The 24,182-nt window shown below is 39.0% G+C and overlaps 1 protein-coding gene across 6 annotated transcripts in view; it reads right to left on the reverse strand.

The window, feature by feature from the left end:
- Positions 1 to 8,874: 8,874 nt before the first annotated feature.
- CPSF2 (cleavage and polyadenylation specific factor 2) overlaps positions 8,875 to 24,182 on the reverse strand; it is a 47,797-nt gene continuing 32,489 nt past the window's right edge. For all 6 annotated transcript variants that reach the window (XM_074393456.1, XM_039469225.2, XM_039469226.2 and 3 more), the window contains 7 exons: positions 22,034 to 22,134; positions 20,664 to 20,864; positions 18,181 to 18,333; positions 16,929 to 17,154; positions 15,565 to 15,864; positions 13,254 to 13,388; positions 8,875 to 12,845 (listed from right to left, as the gene is read on the reverse strand). In XM_074393456.1, coding sequence (XP_074249557.1) covers positions 12,753 to 12,845; positions 13,254 to 13,388; positions 15,565 to 15,864; positions 16,929 to 17,154; positions 18,181 to 18,333; positions 20,664 to 20,864; positions 22,034 to 22,134 — 1,209 coding nt within the window. In that variant the 3' untranslated portion in view covers positions 8,875 to 12,752. The remainder of the gene's footprint in view (positions 12,846 to 13,253; positions 13,389 to 15,564; positions 15,865 to 16,928; positions 17,155 to 18,180; positions 18,334 to 20,663; positions 20,865 to 22,033; positions 22,135 to 24,182) is intronic.

The following is a 24,182-nucleotide window of genomic DNA, read 5'->3' on the forward strand; positions in this document are numbered from 1 at the left end:
AATCCCAACACTTTGGGAGGCTGAGGCAGGCAGCTCACCTGAGGTCAGGAGTTCGAGACCAGTCTGGCCAACACAGCGAAACCCTGTCTACTAAAAATACAAAAAATTAGCTGGGTATGGTGGCGGGAGGCTGAAGCACAAGAATCGCTTGAACCCAGGAGGTGGAGATTGCAGTGAGCCAAAATTGTGCCACTGCACTCCAGCCTGGGCAACATAGCAACATTCGGTCTCAAAAAAAAAAAGTGTCTTAGAAAATGTTTAAAGATAAAAATGTGTTAGATCTCTATTAGGTCATATGGTATAAATTCCACTATTATCTAGAGGAAAATATAATACATTGGAAGTTACCTTAAAGGATTATTGTCTAAAAGCTAAAAGGATAAATGCTAGAGCACTTTTTTGCGTAGGTCACATAGCATGGTAAAGGTACTGATTCACCAGTGCTCAGCTGCATGACTTTGAAAAAGCCACTTGGACTCCCCACCCCCAGAGCAAGCTTCTTTAAATTGTAAAAACGGAGGTGATACCTAGCCTTAGGGGCTGCACTAAAGACAGAATGAGGGAATTAATCATTGGTAACATATTTTAAGGTGCTGTGTGCCATACACTCCAGTACTTTGCACGGTTCACATTATTTAGTCCTCACGTGATCCTAGGAGGTGGTACAATAACCATCCCCATGTTCTCAGTGTGCTAAGATATGAAGTAACTGGCCTGATCCACACAGAAAGTGGTGGCCCTGGCATTTGAAGCCTGACTCCAGAGCCTACACTCTTAGGATGACAGCTACTGAGTGAATATTTCTTTTTGCCTCCCAGCATTCATTCTTCTATCTTTTGATAACAGACCCTTAAATTCTTAGACTCCCCCTATCTGTGTCTAATCCTGGTGAGACTAACAATCAGGATGTTCATCTCTAGCCATGACAAAAGCCAGTCTCAATTTCCCTCATGACATCACACATGGAGGTATTAATCCATTCCCTTAGGAATGCCTTGGAAGGCTACTGGGGGTGGGCACAGTGGCACACACCAGTAACCCAGCACATTGGGAGGCCAAGACAGGAGAATCACTGAAGTCTAGGAGTTTGAGATCAACCTGGGCCACATGGTGAGACTCAGTCTCTACAAAAAACACAAACATTAGGCCAGGCACAGTAGATCTCCTGAGGTCAGGAGTTCAGATCAGCCTGGCCAACGTGGTGGAACCTCACCTCTACTAAAAATACAAAAATTAACCAGGCATAGTGGTATATGCCTGTAGTCCCAACTACTTAGGAGGTAGAGGCGGAACTGCTTGAACCTAGGAGGTGGAAGTTGCAGTGAGCAGAGATCGGTGCCACTGCACTCCAGCCTGGATGAAGAGTGAAACTCTGTCTCAAAAAAATAAAAAAATAAAAAAACCCAACAATTCAGCTGAGCATGGTGGTATGTTTGTAGTCCCAGCTACTTGAGAGGCTAAGGTGATAGGATCACCTGAGCCCAAGTTGAGACTGCAGTAAGCCATGTTTGTGCCACTGCACTCCTGCCTGGACAAGGGCATGAGACTGTGTCTCAAAGAAAAAAAGACTATAGGGCCTGCTACCTGGATTCGAAGAGTTACCTGTGGTTACTGTCCCAGTAAACCCTCTTTTTTCCTAAGTTAGCTAGAGACAGTTTCTTTTGCTCAAATCTGAAGAAGTGATACGTCAAAACTACTACACACTGTAGTATGTATCACGTGTGAGAAGTGGAGGACTACCAACAACTATAAGCCTCGGTTTCCTCATCTGTAAATGGGGATAATAACAGTACCCAAACTGCCCATAATTGGTATGATTAAATAAGACAATGCATACAAAGTACTTGGCGCAGCATTTGGTATGTAGAAAGTACTCAGTGACACCTATTATTGCTAAGTGCTCAGTTATTTTTTTAGAAAAGGGGCACTTAAGTAATTATTCCCATTAGGTGAACCAAATCTCTGAAATGGAAATAATTACGGCCAAAGACTCCATTTTCCCACAGATAGGGATAAGTTCGAATGATTATCATGCAGATTGCCCACAGTTGTTACTTAAGTGGACTCCAACCTGAGCTTTCCAAGGAATTATCTGTCCAGGGGCATATTATTCCTCCCACTACAAATCGTTAAGATTGAAGACTAGCTGACTGTTTAATAAAAGAACACCTCAGCACTCAATACAGCTAACTTGGTCCTGACACTCCTAAAACTTAAGAGTTAAGGGAGTGGAAGATCCAAATGAATTGACAGGTAGTTTTCTTTCTTTCTTTCTTTCTTTTTTTTTTTTTGCAAGGACAGCTACAAAATAATATTAACACATTACTTAAGATCTCTGACTGTGAATGTGTCCTGGCACAGACAGCATTTCTGATTGAGACAGCTACTCCAGCCTTACCCATTTCACCTCTCAAGTCTGAATTTACGACTTCTTCCTTTTCATCTCTTCCTTCCTAACTCCACTCCACAATGATCATTATTTTGTCTGACACCTGCTTGAACATTATGTATAAGGCTTAGTTATAGAGTAGAAAGTCATCAGGAAAACATTTTAACAAAATAAGCAAGACAGAAACCCAAAGACTATACACAGTCCAGGAGATCTTCAGAATCTATTTCACAATTGCTAGAGCACCCTGTAAATTGGAACGTCTATTCCGGCACTGCCATCTGAGCCAAAGTGCCTTCTTTAAAATCCCCACTGTGGGATTCAGTTGGCAGGTGCTGTCATGGATCGAGGAAAGGGGGGAAACTCAGTCCTCACAGCAGTGATGCACGGTGGAGGTGAGGGGTAGAGATGGGGCAAGGGAGCCAACCATATGGTCAGGAAGTTGGTTAATCGCAGGGAGAATGAACAAGTAAGCAAATTTATTGAAGATTTCGGGAGTCTAGTTTTTAAATGCAGGGTGGAGAAGACACAATTGTGGAAAGGGAGAAGACTAGAATAAACCCTGTGAAGCAGATGTGAAATAGATCAGTGTGTCCTTGTTTTTAATGTACATATGGATGGATCAGGTAACAAGCACAGATGCACACATTTCCAAATCTGTCCACTGGGAGAACGCACAGGGGCAATGAGCACAGCCTTAGCATCCAGATCCTGCTTTTAAATACCATTCTCCACTAATATGAACCGGGACTCTGGAGAAATGGCTGATGTCAGGACTGGGGTACGGAAAATTAAAGATGAGCCTGGAACATCTTGTGGTGCCAGAAAGCAAGGAAGTGCTCAGTGAACCATGGGGATATGTCCAAAGGACACAAGAGCTGGCTGGAAAGTGCTCCCACTAGTCAAATCTCGGACAATAGGGGCATCAGAATAAACCATGATAACTTATAGATACTAAAACAGGAACCCATCTTCTATACTGATATAAATACTAAATAAATGGAGAAGAAGACACCCTGTCTCTACAAAAAAATTAAAAATAATCTGGGTGTGGTGGTGCATGCCTGTAGTCCCAGCTAACTCCAAAGGCTGAGGGGAGGATGGCTTGAGCCCAGGAGTTTGAGGCTGCAGTGAGCTATGATCTCACCACTGCACTGTAGCCTGGGCGACAGGGCAAAACCCTGTATCAAAAAAAAAAAAGAGAGAAAAAAGAAAAGAAAACCATTTGGCAATAACTGATTCAGACAGGGGATCATCAAAATGGATGCTAAAAGTAAAGGGTAAAATGTTGAGGAATAGGATATTGACAGTCTCAAAATGGCTACCCACAAAATACCTAATTCCTCGTTAATAAGTACCTGTAATAATCATTTCACTGTGTGTGTATACATATGTATATGTGTATATACATATATATACACATAAACGTCATGTTGTACTTTTTAAGTTTATACCAAAAAAAAAAAAAAAAAAAATACAAGGGGAGAAAATACTAACAGCGGAGAAATCCCGAAAACATCATAACCGTTAAAAATTAACATCACTAGTAATGGGAAAAACTGATGATGTTCCTGATATAATGCAGGAAAGAAGACAGCATCACCAATCTGGTATTCCTGCCCAAAATTCACAACCTGAATCTAATCATGAGGAACCCAAAGTGTAAATCATTCTACAAAGTACCTGGCCTGCATTCTTCAAAAATGTCAAGGTCATAAAAAAGGAAAAACCAAGGAACCACTCCAGATTGAGGAAGACTAAAGGGAAAAGGTAACCAGATGCCTGTGTCATCCTGAATTGGACCATGGGCCAAAAAACAAAAGGGTTATTACAAAGATATTTTTGGAGTAAACAGCAACATTAGAATGGGGTTCATGGATCAAATGGTAGAATTTTATCAATGCTGGTTTCCTGATTTTAAGTACTGTAATTATGGAGGAGTCTCCTTGTTTTTAAAAAGTATAGACTTGAGTATTTAGGACTAATGAGACATCACAATTGCAACTTAGTAACAAATGGTTCAAAAAATCATGTGTATACTTAGCTACCAAGTGGTATGGGCTGGATGTTAACAATAGAAGAATCTAGGGGAAGGACATACAGGATCTTTTGAACTATCCTAACTTCTCTGCAGGTTTTAAATTATTTCAAAATAGTTAACGAATAAGACAAGTAGTCTTTAACCTGTTAGGAATCTGTTATCCTGGGATTTTCGTGGTTTCTGAGACAGGGTCTCACTCTGTCACCCAGGCTAGAGGGCATTGGCGTGCTCATTAGCTCACTGAAGCCTCAGGGGCTCAAGGGATCCTCCTGCCTCAGCCTCCTGAGTAGCTGGGACTACAGGCACGAGCCACCACACCTGGCCAACTTTTCTGATTTTTAATAGAGATGAGGTCTCACTATGTTGCCAAGGTTGGTCAAACTCCTGAGTTCAAGCAATCCCCCTGCCTCAGCCTCCCAAGGTGCTGGGATTACAGGTGTGAATTACTGTGCCGGGCCTACACTTGTTTTTATACTATTAGAAAAATCTCTGCTTAATGGTTTCATCATCTTAAGTAAACATATTCAACAGAATTGCTGAAATAAATGTAAAGCTTTTCTTAATAGGCAGTAATGTAGATAAAATGAATATAGTAATATTCTGAATCCTCCTCATGACACAATCTCTTTAGACATTTATGTTCTTTGATATTTAAATATGAAATTTCAACTATACCATGACCTATGGGTGAAGTTGGAAATTACAGTAACATTATAATTTTATTATCTATATAATTTGATAATTTATAAAAGTATAATTTCACTACTTGTATTTTAGTTATAGTTTGATATTTAAAAGTTAATGTAAAATTTAAAAATCATCTATGGTAGCAAATGTTTGTCCTTAGAAGGTTTTTAAAGTCTTTTTTCTTTTCAGGGAGTGTGGGATCATGTAGTATCAAGTGGGAATGCCACCTGAGGCCAAGACCACAATGTGTTTCTAAAATAACTTAAAATATTTCTAGTAAGTTTGATAAATAGACCTGAAGAGAAATGAAGTTGCAAAGATATTTAAAACAAGGGCAGCGGTAGCACCCTCGGAATAAAAAGTTTCCCACAGGGATACATTTGAAACACTTCACTAGTTTTGAATGTTCAGTAGTTTTGAATGTTCCTTTCTTGTTTTTAACATAACAATTATGTCAGGGGAAAAAAACACCGAAGATAAATTGAACATTAAAATTAACAAAACCTCAGAAAGTGAGGTAGGAGGACCTCACAAATCCTTTAATATTCTCCACTTGAAATTATCACCCAGTATCAAAAATTTTAGTAGGATCCATGGAATCCTTAACAATTTCACAAAAAAAGCACATACACTTTTGGTTCTCTCTGACTATAATGTAGAGAGGGAGAGAGAAAAATGGATTCATTCATTCAGGGCTCACTGCAGCCTCAACCTCCCCAGGCTCAGGTGATCATCTCACCTCAGCCTCCCAAGTAGCTGGGACTACGGCCACCAAGCCCAGCTAAGTTTTCTATTTTTTTGTAGAGACAGGATTTCATCATGTTGCCCAGGTTGGTCTTGAACTCCTGCACTCAAGAAGTATGCCTGCCTTGGTCTCCCAAAGTGCTGGGATCACAAGCGTGAGCCACTGTGTCCAGCCACGAGGAAAGATTTCCAACTCTCCAAACTTCTGCTATTTGGAATCACATTTTCACTTCAAGAGCTAAAATAAAATGGGAGTGAGTAATGAATGAAAAGTACTAAAAAATGGAGCTATGTGTATATTGGTGGGGAGGAAAAGAAATGGAAAAACCAACAAGATACCCTCACTTCCAGCAAAGCCCTGGGTTTTTAGATTTGGGTAATTTTTGGTATTTTCCTATAAATACAAAGTGATTAAAGCGAGACAAAAACAAAAGAGGTTAAAAAAAAATACACCTTTGCTGGCCAGGCACAGTAGCTCATACCTGTAATCCCGTAACTTTGAGAGGCCGAGGTGGGCAGATCACCTGAGGTCGAGAGTTCAAGACCATCCTGCCAAACAGGGAGAAACCCCATCTCTACTAAAAATACAAAATTAGCCAGGCATGGTGGCACATGCCTGTAATCTCAGCTTCTTGGGAGGTTGAGGCAGGAGAATCATTTGAACCTGGGAGGCGGAGGCTGCAGTGAGCCAAGATCACACCACTGCACCCCAGCCTGGGCAACAAGAGGGAAACTCCATCACAAAAAAAAAAAAAAAAAAAAAAAAAATCAAGAGTGGGCTTTTTTGCAGAAATTGATAAGCTTAATCTTAGTCTGGGCATCGTGGCTCATGCCTGCAATCCCAGCACTTTGGGAAGCCAAGGCAGCCAGATCACTTGAGGTCAGGAGTTTGATACCAGCCTAGCCAACATGATGAAACCCTGTCTCTATTAAAAATACAAAACTTAGCCTAGCATGGTGATGCATGCCTGTAGTCCTAGCTACTCAGGAGGCTGAGGCAGGAGAATCTCTTGAACCTAGGAGACAGAGGTTACAGTGAGCCAAGACTGAGCCACAGCATTCCAGCCTGGGCCACAGAGTGAGTCTTTGTCTCAAAAAAAAAGAAAGAAAAAAAAGAAAGAAAGAAAAAGAAATTGATAGGCAGAATCTTAAACTCATATGAAAATGCAAGAGACCCAGAATAGCCAAAACAATCTTGAAAGAGAACAAAAGTTCGGGAAGTCACACTTCCCAATTTCAAAAGTTACTACAAAGCTACAGTAATGAAGACATGTGGTACTAGCATAGATATATAGATCAGTGAAACAGAATTTCAAGTCCAGGAATAAACCCATACACTCATGAGCAACTTATTTTAAACAAGGGTGGGAGAAAAATTCAATGGAGAAATCGTCTTTCCAACAAATGATGCTGGTGCAACTGGAGATCCACATGCAAAAAAAAATGAAACTGGACCCCTACCTCATACCATATCCAAAAATTAAAGCTAGGAATGGTGACTCATGCCTGTAATCCCAGCACTTTGGGCAGCTAAAGTGGGAGAAATGTCTGAGTCTGGAAGTCTGAGATGATCAGCTTGGTCAATATGGTGAGAACCTGTCTTCACAAAAAAAAATTTTTAATTAGTCAGGCATGGTAGCACATACTTGTACTCTCAGCTTCTTGGGAGGCTGAGGTGGGAGGATCGCTTGAGGCCAGGAGGTTGAAGCTGCAGTGAGCTGTGACTGCACCAATGCACATCAGCCTGTGTGACAGAGTGAGACCCTGCCTCAAAATAATAGTAATAATGCAAAATAAATGAAAGACCTAACTATAAGAGCCTAAATTATAAAAGTGTTAAAAAAAACATTAGTGTAACTCTTCATGACTTTAGATGAAGGAATGGTTTTTTAGATAGAAAAAAAAAATTAGTGTAAATCTTCATGACTTTGGATGAAGGAATGGCTTTTTAAGATATAAAACGAAGGCCAGGCAAGGTGGCTCTCACCTGTAAACCCAGAACTTTGCAAGGCCAAGATGGGCGGATCACTTGAGGTCAGGACCAGCCTTGCTAACATGGCAAAATCATGTCTCTACTAAAAATACAAAAATTAGCTGGGCATGGTGGTGAGCACCTGTAAACCCAGCTAGGCAGGAGAATCACTTGAACCTGGGAGGCAGAGGTTGCAGTGAGCTGAGACTGCACCACTGCACTCCAGTCTGGATGACAGAGCAAGACTCCATCTCAAAAAAAAAAAAAAAAAAAAAAAAAAAGATATAAAACTAAGCACAAAAAACTGAAGGGAAAAAACTAGACTTTGTCAAAATTAAAAACTTTTGGGCTCCAAAGTACACTATCAAGAAAGTGAAAAGACAAGCCACAGAATGGAATAAAATATTTGCAAATCAATATATAATGGTTTAGTATCCAGAATATATAAAAAACTTACAATTCAACAGTAAAGATAAACAAGTTTAAAAATGGACAAAGGATTTGAACAGACGTTACTCCAAAAGATATAAAAGTCAATAAGCACATGGAAAGAGGCTCTACATCATCAGTCATTAAGTAAATGCAAATCAAAACCTCAATGAGACATTTCACACACTAGGACGACTAAAATTTAAAAAGGGAGTAATAAATGTTGCCAAGAATGAGGAGAAAATGGAACCCTCAAACACATGCTGGTGGAAATGCAAAATGGTGTAGCCACTTTGGAAAAGAGCCTGGCAGCTCCTCAAAAGGTTAAGAAGAATTACCGCATGATCCAGCAATTCTATTCTTAGATATATACCCAAGAAAATTGAACACACATTTGTACAAAAAAAACTTAAACATGAATGAATGGTCACAGCAGCATTCTTCCTAACAGCCAGAATTTGGAATCAACTCAAATGTACATCAATGGATGAATGGATAAATAAAATATAATATATCCATTCAATGGAATAATATTCAGTCACAAAAAGGATATTGATACATGCTACAACATTGATACACTCTGAAAACATGCTAAGTGAAAGAAGTCAGACATAAAAGATCATATATTGTATTATTCAATTTGCATGAAATGTCCAGAAAACACAAATTCAAAGAGAAAGAAAGTAGATTAATGGTTGCCAGGGGTCACAGGAAGGGGGCATGAGGAGTGACTGCTAGTGGGTATGGTGTTTCTTTTTGGAATGATGAAAATGTTATGGGATTATATAGTGGTAATAGTTGTACAACTCTGTAAATATACTAAAACCATTGTACACTTTAAAAGAGTGAATTTTATGGTATGTAAACTGTATCTCAATTTTTTTAAAAGGGCAAATGGCTCACCTTAAAAAACGATTTCCTCACTTCTATTTCAGGCCACATAAGAGATTTCTAAAAATACAGAAATGTTTGCAATGATATTTGACATTTATAATCCTACCACAACAAATAACTATAATCAAATTTTTTTAGCCAAATTATTTGCAGTTATCAGTTGATAGCCCAAATGTTTTACCTATTCTTGCTTCTAAATAATAAAGATCTGAAAATTCCTCTGAGTTCATGATTTATCTCATAGTCATTTTTTTTTTCTAAGACAAGAGTCTCGCTCTGTCGCCCAGGCTGGAGTGCAATGGTGCAATCTTGGCTCACTGCAACCTCTGCCTCCCAGGTTGAGGTGGTTCTCTTGCCTCAGTCTCCCAAATAGCTGGGAACACAGGCACCCACCACCACACCCAGCTAATTTTTGTATTTTTAGTAGAGATGGGGTTTCACCAGGTTGCCCAGACTGGTCTCAAACACCTGATGTCAGGTGATCCACCTGCTTCAGCCTCCCTAAGTGCTAGGATTACAGGCATGAGCCACCATGCCCAGCCTCAGTCATTTTTAAAATTTATATTTTTCTGAAGTAACTGAAGCTAAAACAAAGTTTTCATTTAAGGAATTTTAGTAATAGTGTTATCTAGAAACAGGTGAAACGCATTGCTCTTGAAATGATTATTATTTAGCACAGCCATCTTAAAGCAGTACTTGAAAATTTAATTCCTCTTCCTAGGACAACAAAAAAGTTAGGCAAGAAACAATTTTACAATATTGGTATTCATATTAGTGTGCTCTCATGCTGCTATAAAGAATTGCCCAAGAGTGGGTAATTTATAAAGGAAAGAGGTTTAATTGACTCACAGTTCCACAGGGATGGGGAGGCCTCAGGAAACTTAGAATCATGGTGGAATGGGAAGCAAACATGTCCTTCTTCACATGGCAGCAGGAAGAAGTGGTGCCAAGCAAAAGCGGGGAAATCCCCTCATAAAACCATCAGATCTCATGAGAACTCACCATCACAAGAACAGCATGAGGGTAACCGTCACCATGATTAAATTACTTCCCACTGGGTCCCTCCCACAACACGTGGGGATTATAGAAACTATTAACACAATTCAATTTGGTGGGAACACAACCAAACCATATCAGTATTACAATATAATATGTAAACCAGATACTTTAAACCATAAAACAAATTCAGATTTCCTTTCCCTTGGAATATAAATAACACTATGGGGCTTAATCTATACAGTAATAAGAATTTAAGTGAAATTTTTTCAAAGCACTAAAAAATATATATACTCGGCCGGGCGCGGTGGCTCAAGCCTGTAATCCCAGCACTTTGGGAGGCCGAGGCGGGTGGATCACAAGGTCAAGAGATCGAGACCATCTTGGTCAACATGGTGAAACCCCGTCTCTACTAAAAATACAAAAAAAATAGCTGGGCATGGTGGTGCGTGCCTGTAATCCCAGCTACTCCGGAGGCTGAGGCAGGAGAATTGCCTGAACCCAGGAGGCGGAGGTTGCGGTGAGCCGAGATCGCGCCATTGCACTCCAGCCTGGGTAACAAGAGCGAAACTCCGTCTCAAAAAAAAAAAAAAAAAAAAAAAAATATATATATATATATATATATATATATACTCTTTATATTTGCCTTTTATAACATTGTTTTGTGTATCTGGTTTTCCATATCGAAAGTCTATAAACTTTGCATTAACACTATACTCTACAATAGAAGCTTTGGAAGCATTTGAAACAGAATGAAATAGTAATTCAAGTCTGATATTACTGGGTTGTTCTATACATAGTTAAATAAGAAGACTGATTCTCCCAAAAATCCAAGAGTAAGCCAGGCATTGTGGCTCATGCCTGTAACCCCAGAACTTTGGGAGGCATAGGTGGGTGGATTGCTTGAGCTCAGAAGTTTGAGACAAGCCTGGCCAACATGGTGAAACCCTGTCTCTACTAAAAATACAAAAATTAGCCAAGTGTAATGGTGCACACCTGCAGTCCCAGCTAGTTGGGAGGCTGAGGTGGGATAATCACTTGAACCCTGGAGGCAAAGGTTACAGTGAGCCGAAATCTCACCACTGCACTCCAGCCTGGGTGACTCTGTCTCAAAAACAAAAAGAAAAACAAAAACAAAACAAAAACAAAAAACTAAGGGTAAAGAGGAGGGCTTAACCATTTGAGAAATAAACATCAAGGTCTGCCACGATTAAACTACTTTCTAAAAAAGCATCAGTGGATTACAATAGGGCAACATGGTTTTCACTGCTGGTTTATACTATATCAGAGTGGTTAATCACAAAAAAGACATGAACACAGAAAGGAAAACCTTATCCAACTTCAGTATTATTTTAGTAGTAAGGTGTATAAAATCCAACCACTGCTTGGGTGACCTTAGGAGAGAGCAAGCCTAAGAGACGAAAACATTTACACCTTTTAATTAAATTATATCGTCATCTCATAAAAGTGTGAGGTTCAACATTTGTTTTCCTAAAAACAGAGCACTTGGCCGGGCACAGTGGCTTATGCTTGTAATCCTAGCGCTTTGCAAGGCTGAGGCGGAGAGATCACAAGGTCAGGAGTTCAAGACCAGCCTGGCCAAGACAGTGAAACCTCATCTCTACTAAAAATACAAAAATCAGCTGGACATGGTGGCAGGTGCCTGCAATCCCAGCTACTCAGGAGGCTGAGGCAGGAGAATTGCTTCAACCCGGGAGGCAAAGGTTGCAGTGAGCCAAGATCATGCCACTGCACTACAGCCTGTGCAACAGAGCTAGACTCCACCACAAAAACAAAAACAAAACAAAAGAAAAAAAAACAGAGCACTAAACAGTTTAATACAGAACCTAACTGATGGTAAAGATGTTTCTAAAATGTATGCAGAACTCTTAAGACTATATTGCACCAAGGAGTTCTTTTAAATTATGTATATTGAAATGATGGTGCTATACTTTAAATTAAAATGCAACAAAATCTTGATAAAACAAGATACGGGAGAAATAAAAATTGATTTCTGAATGAAATGTGTACTACCTTACCATCGAGTGAATCACTGGGAAATATGAGCAGAAAACAGATATCCTGGCTGTGAAAACAACTGCATATTCAAATTGGAAGGAGTCATAGCACGTATGCTTTTTAAAATAAGCTTCAAAAAATTGTTTTAACAGTTTTGTTTTCTTTTTTGGAGCATGTCTTTTCAAAATAATTCTTACTTATCATTCCAGAAAATATAACAGTTTGTAAGAACCCATGCAAAAATGTTTCTCTAAGGCCATGAATTGGTTTGCTAAGTTGCATTGTTTTATTCAAGTAAAAAGCCCTTCTAGAACAAGGAGTATGCAAAGAAAACCAATCACCTTTAACTCTTGGGCCTGTATGCCTGTTGGAGCTCTATCACTCTGGAAGCCAAAAGATAGAATGCTCTTATGAGCATTTGCAAAATGTTCTCTATTTACATTTTTAAAAACCTAATACATGTAAGTTTTTCTGGCAGATTCTTTTCGTATCTTACAAAACAAAACATCAAAAGCTCAGAGTAAGGTAAGAATCCTTTCTCCTTAGAAAGGTCAAGCAGATACTTCTTGACATCATGTCCTTTACACAATGGCATATTGTTCATATAAAAGGTCTCTTATCCTATAAAAATCTTGACAAAGGCAGCCTTCTAATCCAATGCGTCCAGTTTCCGTCTAAAAACCAAACAAAAAAAATTCTTTAGTACATTTTCTATTCATTAATATGCAGACATAGTAACTGAAATAATATGAAATAGATTACTTTATGATTGGTCAGGACATGGGTTTCTCTGATTCACAGCATATGGATATAATACTGAAGTCATAAATTTTACATAGATATATAAATGTCAGAGGATTCAAATAATTAAAATTTACAATAAAATTATGTATCATTTTTTCAAGAGTCTTCCATAAGCCTTCAGGTCAATAAGACTTTTATAATCCTTCCAGGTCATCATCATGAATATAAATTACTGATCTTACAGTTTTGTGAAAATACCAATCAAGAATTACAGAATTTCAAAATGACAAAACATCAGAGGTATGTGTTCAATTCAGCCCTTATTGAAACACACTTACTCTACGGACTGCTACTTGATTGTTGCAAACAAGTACACCTCCTACAAATTCAGCTTGAATTCCCTCCCGTAAAAGAACTTGTTTGAAGTCTGACAGTCTTGGTTCATTCATAAAAACTGACTGATGTCCAGGAACCTTAGATAAGGTCAAAGGGGAAAGAATAACTTCAAGTGAAACATCAGACACACAACTGTACTGAATAAAGTAAAATACTACATGATCTCTAAGAGATTTTCTATTATTCCCTGAAGTCCTCTGACAGATCATTTCAAGACCGTAAATCACATTCCAAGTTGTTATTCTAAATTTTACCCCATTATTTAACATTACAAAGCCCTTCACATTTTCTGTTTCACAATCAGTTTTATTAGTCAGGCCTCATCATAACAGAGACATTGCGTAAGGTTATGCTTCACTCACCCACTTGCCTAAGGGGGTCAACTAGAGTGCCACGGGCAGGACTGAACCAAAAATTCATTTTCTAGATCCCAGTTGTTTGCTTACTTCAAAGGCCAGTTCCTCCCTTATCCCACTTTCCCTGTCTCTCCTTCCTCAGAGCAAATGCAATGGATGCCACAGGTTCTACAATCAGCAAGGAAAGTGGTTACTGCCTAACGCTGCTGCTTTCTGCTTTGATACTTTGAAGAGCACTAACTTTAGCACAGAAGAAAAAAATATTCTAATTCCTCCTCCCAATTTTGAGGGTTGTACTAGAAAGGAATCCGGCAACAGAGACTGTTCCTCTATTCTGAATTTCATAGTAGGGCTAAAAACATCACTTGACATGCATGTATGATTCATAGCTTTAATATTTTCCCAAGTTTAATTACCTAGAGCCTTTGCTAATTAACTAGATATCTTTCAAGAATATGTAAATGCTAGACTAAATTATATCTAAACTTAAAGATTTCTAACTATATCAAAACCAAAAGTTATTTCAACTGAATGAACAACATTAAAAAATGGAGTGCAACAGTATGACTTTCGGCTGGGTGGAGTGACTCATGCCTTAATCCCAGCACTTTGGGAGGCCAAGGTGGGTAGATCACCTGAGGTCAGGAGTCCAAGACCAGCCTGACTAACATGGTGAAACCCCATCTCTACTAAAAATACAAAAACTAGCCGAGGATGGTGGCAGGTGCCTATGATCCCAGCTACTCAGGAGGCTGAGGCAGGAGAATCACTTGAACCTGGAGGTGGAGGTTGCAGTGAGCTGAGACTGCACCACTGCACTCCAGCCTGGGCAACAAAGCGAGACTCCTTCTCAAACAAACAAACAAACAAAGAAGTATGACTTTCTTAGAAAACTATAAATCTCAGGTCGGGAGGGGTGGCTCACGCATGTAATCCCAGCACTTTGGGAGGCTGAGGCAGGCGGATCAGAAGGTCAGAAGTTCGAGACCAGCCTGACCAACATGGTGAAACTCCATCTCTACTAAAAATAAAAGTTAGCCAGGTGTGGTGGCACAAGCCTGTAATCCCAGCTACTCGGGAGGCTGAGGCAGGAGAACTGCTTGAACCTGGAAGGCAGAGGTTGCGGTGAGCCGAGATCGCACCACTGCACTCCAGCCTGGGCAACAAGAGTGAAACTCTGTCTCAAAAAAAAAAAAAAGAAAGAAAGAAAGAAAAGAAAACTAGTATAAATCTCCTGACTGGAAGCAGGCAGGTGATCCTCACAATCATCAAACTTAATATTTAAAAATCTATACCAAAAAACAAATCATGAAACAATTATGTACCTTAAAAGACTTGCTAAAGATATTTCATTCCTTAGCTGTATAGAACTGATATACAATTGATATATACACAAAGACATATACACAGAAACATGTCACGAGTTCTTTTTAAAACTCCAAAATCAGCCTACATGTGAAACCTATTTTATTTTCAAGACAGGGTCTTGCTCTATCATACAGGCTGGATGCAGTGGCACAATCATGGCTCACTGTAGTCTTGCACTCCTGACATCAAGCAATCCTCCTGCCTCAGCCTACTTAGCTGAGACTAAGGCGCACGCCATCACGCCTGGCTAGGTTTTTGCCATATTTGGTAGAGACAGGGTGTCACTGTGTTAATCAGGCTGATCTAGAGCTCCTGGCCTCAAGCAATTCTCCCACCTTAGCCTCCCTAAAGTGCTGGGATTACAGGCGTGAATCACTGCTCCCAGCTGACACGTATTTTAAATGGTTAAAAATATAAGCGGTTCCATAGACGCACTTAGTTTTGGAGTGGGGGAAAAAACTCAAAAGATATGAAAACTAGAAGGATGACAAATTCAGGAAGAAATCAAAAAAGCACATGCTTTTTTTACCTCATGAGGTGGCAAGGGTTCCAAAGTAGGAATGATCTCACTTTCTTCACCTGTTTCTTTTTCATCATCTCCGAACAGACTTTTCATGGCCTTTTGTTGTGCTATAACGCTGGCATCCGAGGGAGCATCCACTTGCATTTCTGAGTCTTCTCCATCATCCTTTAGTTCTCCTTCTTCTAAAATAACCCCTGTGTCCACTTTGGAAACTCTCATATCTAAGACACCATCTATCCAAGCCAATTCAGCATCTTTTGCCTTACAAAACTGAAGAGAGCTGACAAGTGAGTCTTTTAATCTCACCTAGATATGCAAAGGAGGGGGAGAGAAATAAAACTCACAGAATACAGATTAACAAATTAAATATAACCTATTATCATGTTCTAATTCTGGTAATATATTAAAATTGGAAAATCTTTCACTCATCTGAGCCTCACAACGACCTGCAATGACCTCATGACCTGTAGATCATTAGGCCCCAGTCTACTTTCCAAAATAGAGATTCTTAACCCTGACTACACAATGAAATCACGTGGCAAATAAAACAATTAAATCAGGACCTCTAATATAACTGGTAAGATTAAGACCAGAGCACTGAGTCCCTCTGACCCTTACAAAGCTCCCCAGATGATTCTCATGTGCAGTCAAGGTTGAGAACCACTGACTGGTCCCATCCTCTAGTACTTGGCATACTTCAGTAGTTACTGAACTGCTTGTCCTTTCCTGAATATACCATACTGTTTCACATCTCCATATTCTTGGAATGTTGCTTCCTCTTACTCTGCCCAGAATAAATTTCCTGTCTGGTATGTTCGCACCCATTTCTTCCAGATATAGACATCACTCCGGCCTTAAACTGACACCAGCTACCATTATCAGACAGAGTTCATCCCTGTACTGTGCTAGTCCTGTATTTGGTATCCATCTCCATTTGTTCCAATTAGGAGTAGAACCCTGATATCTGGGAATTTTTCTAAAACTTTTGAATTCTTTTATTTTCCTCACCTCTGTACTTTTGCAAATATGGTTCCTTCGGCCTGGAATTTTCTTCCCTGCCTTTCCTACTTTATCTGTTCTGGCAACCCATCTAAACATCACACATCACTTTCTGCAGCAAACCCTTTCTAAACCTCTAAATGTGAGTGGTTTCCCCTCTTGATACTCTTATAGCATCCTATACTTCTCTCAGTGGCACAACAACGTGATAAATGGTATTTCCTTGTTCTAAGCCCCTTACCCTATCAAGTCTGAGACGGCAGGAGACCATCCATGTCTGTCTCACACATCTTTGTATTTCTAATGTATCTGTCCTAAGCTGCAACAAAAAGTACTTATTTCTACTCAGTGGCAACTCCTGGTATGTTTACCTGGTAGATGTGAGTTTCACTAGTGGCATCAACTGTTTCATGTAGCTTTGGCATGTACACTTTAATATCTTTCCCACCAAAGGCACGACAGCACTCTGCCAGATCTTGACTGGCCTCTGGTGGGCCATGGACGATGATCAACTGTCGTGGTTTCATCTGATTAATGATTTTTTTAATGGAATCCCCATCAGAGCGTCCTTCATAGTCTATGTAGGTAACACGGGCTCTGTAATTAAATATGATTATTCAGTATTACTTCTCTCATAATTCTAAAAAAGATGGCTTTTATCATGTATACAATATATAAAACTAGGATTTGAGAAATACACATTATATTATCTGTATTATTTATTTATTTTTATTTATTTTTTCTGAGATGGAATCTCAATCTTTTGCCCAGGCTAGAGTGCAGTGGCATGATCTTGGCTCACTGCAACCTCTACCTGCTGGGTTCAAGCAATTCTCCTGCCTTGGCCTCCCAAGTAACTGGGATTATGGGCGTGCTCCACCATGCTGGGACGATTTTGAATTTTTAGTAGAGATGGAGTTTCACCATGTTGACCAGGCTGGTCTCAAACTCCTGATCTCAAGTAATCCACCTACCTTGGCCTAACAAAGTGCTGGGATTATAGGCATGAGCCACCTTGCCTGGACCTATCTGTATTATTTAGACCTTATCCACACTCAAAAATATATACTAAATGATATTACTGGACAAATAAAACACTTTGTTCTCTGATGATTTAAAAAAGATTCCAAAATGATCATTTGCTGGTAATATTTAACTAAGTAGAAGGGGGAAAAAAGGTTTCTTAACTACTTCAGATCACAACAGTATTTTTTAGACATGAGGGTACTAGAGATGTTTAAGTCAACGAGTATATTTTATGAAACAAGCAATTACCCAGAAAAATTAAATTGTGAGTTACATACACTATTCCCTTTCACCTGCTTACAGACTAAACAGGCCAAAAATAATATTTTCTCACATAAATGTACAATTTAATGTTACAATCTAAGCCCCCACCCCCAGCATCACCAATTCAATTACTTTGGCATTCACATACCATTAATGAAGAGAAAATACCATGCCACCATACTTCACAAGTCTCTTCATACAAAAAGAAATGAAATTTTAAAAGCACAAACTTACTAAAGAATATTCAGACATTTTGCTTGAAATAATGTGAATTACATAATTCAACTGCTTGAAATTTTATCTTATAATCTATTTTCAAAATAAACCACTTACTTTATTTCAATAGACTCTGTTGTAGAAATACATTTAGTAGGAACATCAGATAAATCCTGATCCATGGGTTCATCTCCATTTGTCAAACCAGATTCTAATTTGCTTTTTTCTTCTTCAGTAGCTTGAAGCTCTGGCACCAAGAAATCCTCTGGTCTAAATAATAAGTCTCTAATTAGAAGTAGTAAAAACGAAGCTAATACTACATAACATATATAACTAACTAGTAGGTGGCATAATTTTTGAAGTCCTCACGTATCTCAAGATTTAAATATACATTTGATCCAAAGCCAATGCTATTTCATAATATCAATTACCAAATGACTGTATTTATTACGTTTTTCATAACCATATACAAGTGTTCTTTAAAACACACAGTGTGGGCTAGTGAAAGGCACTAGCCCACATAATGGGCAGGTCATTAGATGCTCTTAGTGGCTATCACAAGTACTGTTACAATCTGGTCCTGTTTTTTTTCTAATTAAAGTGGCAGGGTCTCACAATGTTACCCAGGTTTGTAGTCTTGAACTCTAGGTATCAAGCAATCACTCCTAACTTAGCCTCCCAAATAGCTGGGACTACAGGCACAAGCCACTGCAACCAACCCTGTATACTTTTCAATTGATTTTCTTGATTTCTGTGGTTTCCTTTGCTAATTCCTAATATTTGCAAATCTCAGAACTCCTCTCATGTCCTTAAGACCCCATTATTTCCTCTCTATCCAAAGAAAGTGGATACCTCTTCATTTCCACATTATCAAGAAAACCAAGACACAAACTCATTAGCTTCCTCATAAGCCTTCATCTTGATTTCAATGTTCTATTAACACATCTATCTTCCCATTTTTACTTCCAATATCAGAGTGTTCTACTTTTTAATATAATCATACTTTAACATCTTTTAGCCTCTTGTAATTGTCTTTGTCCCATCCACAAATCCACTCACACATTCCTCTCTGAAAATCCCAGCCTCTATTTCCCAAGACCCAGATTGCTGCAGCAGCTTCTTAGTCCCTGGAGTCCAGTATCTCCACGTGTAATCCACATAATAACAAGAGCAGTGGCAACCACTTAAAGCACATTTACCATGAGTCAGGTTCTAGGCTAAGTACCTTAAACACATGACCTCATTTAATTCTTATCCCCATTTTTTAGCTAAGGGAATTGAAGCTAAAGATTACTGTCCGTATCTTAAACGGACTGGCCACTTGTTAAGTGGAATGGTAAGCAAGCTCAATCAATGTTGTTATGTTTCCTCCCTATGGTTTGAGGGCCAAATAGACAGTGGATTTTTCTTTTTTCTTTATTTTGTTTTTAAGAGACAGGGTTCTTACTCTGTCACCCAGGCTATACAGTACAGTGGCACAATCGTTAGGTCACTGCAGCCTCAAACTCTTGGGCTCAAGTGATACTCCCATCTCAGCATCCCAAAGCAATGGTTTGCAGGTGTGAGACACCACGCTTGGCTGGAAATTTCCTAATTAAGCCCAGTAATGACCTAAATCCACTATATGCTCAAGAGGGCATTATAGACGTACAAACAAAATACAAGAGAGGGACCTGATTGTGTTGGAAGACAGGAAAAGTTTCTATAGTTTCTGAGGCCAGATTCGGCACCTGGAAATCTGGGATGGAAGGTGAAACAGGGCTGAAGAAAAAGCATGTGCAAAGACATGACATTAAAAAAACCAAGCCGAAAGAAAAAAGAAACCAAGCAGAAGGAAACAGAGAAGGCTTATACCACCAGAGAGGAAACACACACTGAAATATACAGAAACATGATGGAAAAGTAGGGAGGAACCAGATAGTGAAAAACACTGCATTATACATTTTACATTTACCAGGGAAAAAAGAATCCTGAAAGACTTTTTTTACCCAGGATGGTAGAGTTTTCAAATTTGCAATGACAACATGTGATTTCAGTTGTTTTTCTAATGCTAAGTATAGATTTTGTAGATTTTCCATGGTTCCACTCCATACTATCTCATATTTCTCTTAATCTCAAAAAACCTGTATAATATTTAAGACATAATCCATTGGTAATGTGATCACCAGCCACCCAAAGTTCTTTTACTTTTTTGAAGATAGAGATGGGGGTCTCACTATATTGCCAATTCCTGAGCTCAAGTGATCCTCCCATCTTGGCCTTCCAAAGTGTTAGGATCACAAGCATGAGCCACCACTCACAGTGCCAAAGTTATTCCTATCCTACATCTTCCTCTCTTTTTAAGTGGGGAAAAAAGTCTTGATCATGTTTTTAAACTGTTTATACAACTAAGTAATAACACTGCCAGTTTTAATATTCTCTAGTTGTTCCTCAGCATCTCTATTTTTATGTTTCAAATTACAAGTCTTCTCTGTCTTCAGGCTGAGGTACTCAGAAGTTAACCAAGTATATATGACTAGAAAGATCAAATCCACTGAAGGGAAATAACACAGTTAATACCTCCAATTTGTAAGAGAGAAAAGTTTGTTTTGCTCACATACTTGATAATCTCTCCATATTCATCCCATTTAATTCTTTCTTCTGGGGCAGGAAACATAGGATAAGACTTTTTTGCCTGTTTGAAAAAACTTCCTTTACGACTGCCTTCACCTTTCATCATCAAGTCATGCTTCGTCTTATGAGCTGATGGCTGGTCAATATCTTCCTCAATGTCACTCTCATCACTGGAATCTATATCTGCCCTAGGAGGATTTTAGAATAGATCAAGGTCATAAAGTTTCAAAGATATTTTAAATTAATATGTATAAATTTATTACTGAATCAATACTAAAATTCAATATTAACTCAAATGATAATATACAGTTATGTCAGTCAACAACAATGGGCCACACATACAACAGTGGTCTATAAGATTACTGTACCTTTTCTATGCTTAGATACATTTAGATACACAAATACGGTACTTTTTTTTTTTTGAGACGGAGTTTCGCTCGTTACCCAGGCTGGAGTGCAATGGTGCGGTCTCGGCTCACCGCAACCTCCACTTCCTGGGTTCAGGCAATTCTCCTGCCTCAGCCTCCTGAGTAGCTGGGATTACAGGCACGTGCCACCATGCCCAGCTAATTTTTTGTATTTTTAGTAGAGACAGAGTTTCACCATGTTGACCAGGATGGTCTCGATCTCTTGACCTCGTGATCCACCCGCCTCGGCCTCCCAAAGTGCTGGGATTACAGGCGTGAGCCACCACGCCTGGCCATAAATACAGTACTTAACGCTGTGTTACAATGGCCTATAGCAGGCGTCCCCAGACTACGGCCCGCAGGCCACATGCGGCCCCCTGAGGCCATTTATCCGGCCCCCCACTGCACTTCAGGAAGGGGCACCTCTTTCATTGATGGTCAGCGAGAGGAGCACAGTATGTGGCGGCCCTCCAACGGTCTGAGGGACAGTGAACTGGCCCCCTGTGTAAAAAGTTTGGGGATGCCTGGCCTGTAGTATTCAGTAGAGTAACATGCTGTAAAGGTTTGTAGCCTAGGAACAATGGGCCATATCACATACCCTGGATACATAGTAGGCTATACCATCAAGGTTTGTATAAACACACTTCCTAATGTTCACACAATGACTAAATTCTAAGGACACTTTTCTCAGAACGTATCCCCATTGTTAAGTGACACGTGACTGAAATAACATTCAATATTATTGGACTGACATTTTATAAAGCATAACAAATAAATGCATAATAATATTAGCACTGACAGGATCTGGTATTCCAGCCATTTGAAAGATGCCTGTAACAAAATTAAGTCTTATGAAAATTTAAAAAATATTTTCAATGAAACATTTAAGTCAAAGACACATTATTCTCAAATTGCATCCATAAACTTATAATCGTCTGAAAATCACTCACTCTTTTGACTGCTCAAGCTTTTTAGCAGCTTCTTTCTTTAGTTTCTCTTTTTCCAAGTATTCCTCAAGTTCTTTCCCTTCAAGCTTCACACGTTTCCTCAGCTAAAGAAAAATAACAGACAAAAGGAAATGTTAATATTAGGGGTTAAAACAATGGCCATCATCTTTAAACTGATTTTCCTCTGAAATTAATTAATCAAGTTTCCATTACATGCAATTATAGGTCCTATTTAGATTAGTATTAAAATTGAGCTGTCACACATCATCTAGGATGGGTTTGATTTAAATCAAACTGGTTGGCCAGGCACAGTAGCTCATACCTATTATATAATCCTAGCACTTTGGGAGGCCAAGGTGGGAGGACGCCTTGAGGTCAGGAGTTCCAAGACCAGCCTGGGCAGTACAGGTTGACTCTGACTCCATGAATAATTTAAAAATTAGCTGGGAGGCTGGGCACAGTGGCTCACATTTATAATCCTAGAATTTAAAAAAAAAAAAGACATGCTTTTGTATAATCCTAGCATTTTGCAAGGCAGGAAGATCACTTGAGTTTGAGATTAGCCTGGGCAATATAGTAAGACTTCATCTCCACAAAAAGAAAAAAGAAAAAAAAAAAAAAAGGCCAGGCATGGTGTCATGCATCTGTAGTCCCAGCTACTCCAGTGGCTAAAGTGGGAGGATCACTTGAGCCTGGGAGGACAAGGCTGCAGGCCACCGCACTCCAGCCTGGGTGACAAAGTGAGACCCTGTCTCAGGAAAAAAAAAAAAAAGAAAGAAAAAAGGCCAGGAGTGGCAGCACACTCCTATAGTCCCAGCTTCTCAGAAGGCTGAGTCTGAGGATCACTTGAGTCTGCCAAAACAAGACATCAACTGGTTAAAAATCACCAATCAGGAAAAGAAAATAAAGATACATATTTTTATAATTTGGAGTAGGTGAGGCCCAAAAACCATAATGGGAAAGATAAATAAACGCAGCAACATGAATAAAGAAAATCTCCCTTTGACATTTTAAATCCATTAAATCAGAAACTGAAAAGAAAAAAAAAGAAACTAAGAAAAATATTTTCAGCACTATGACCAACAAAAACTATTTTTTCCTAAGAGCTCTTCTAAATTAGTTAAGAAAAAGATAATCAACATATGAAAAAGGTCAAAATACTTAAAAAGGCAATTTAAAAAATAAGAAAGACAAATAACTACTGGCCATGAAAAGCTACTTAATTTTACTAATTTTCAAAAAGTACAAAATATAAAAAACATAATTGTTTTAATCTATGAGATTGGCAATGACATACATGGGGAAAGAGTAACTTCCTCCATTGTCTGTGAGAAAATTAGTGCAACAATGTTAAAAGGCAATTTGCTAACATCTAAAAATAAAAATTTTCTTGTCACTTGATACAGTATTTCTACTTCTAGAAATTTATCCTACTGAAGCAATCATAAATGTGTAAAAAAAAGTACAATAGTACATTGCAGCAATGTTTATAATAGTAAAAAAACTGGATAAAACTTGAAAATCTAGTCAATGGAATGATTAAATCAGTAGTTCTCATACATTTATCTCAGGACTGCCTTAGACTTCTAAAAATTAGAGAGTCCCAAAGAGCTTTTTGGTTTTGTGGGTTATATTTATCAATGTTTACCTTATCAGAAATTAACACTAAGCAATTTAAAAATATTTATCTGTTCATTAAAAAATAACAAAACTGGGCTGGTCGCAGTGGCTCAAGCCTGTAATCCCAGCACTTTGGGAGGCCGAGGCAGGTGGATCACGAGGTCGAGAGATCGAGACCATCCTGGTCAACATGGTGAAACCCCGTCTCTACTAAAAATACAAAAAATTAGCTGGGCATGGTGGCACATGCCTGTAATCCGAGCTACTCAGGAGGCTGAGGCAGGAGAATTGCCTGAACCCAGGAGGCGGAGGTTGCGGTGAGCCGAGATCATGCCATTGCACTCCAGCCTTGGTAACAAGAGTGAAACTCCGTCTCAAAAAAAATAAAAAATAAAAAATAAATTAAAAAAATAACAAAACTGGCTGGGCGCAGTGGCTCAAACCTGTAATCCTAGCACTTTGGGAGGCCAAGGCAGGTGGATCACCTGAGGTCAGGAGTTCAAGACCAGCCTGGCCAACAGAGTGAAACCCT

The sequence above is a fragment of the Saimiri boliviensis genome, chromosome 2 (genome assembly GCF_048565385.1).
Source record: "Saimiri boliviensis isolate mSaiBol1 chromosome 2, mSaiBol1.pri, whole genome shotgun sequence".
NCBI classification, from domain to species: Eukaryota; Metazoa; Chordata; class Mammalia; order Primates; family Cebidae; genus Saimiri; species Saimiri boliviensis.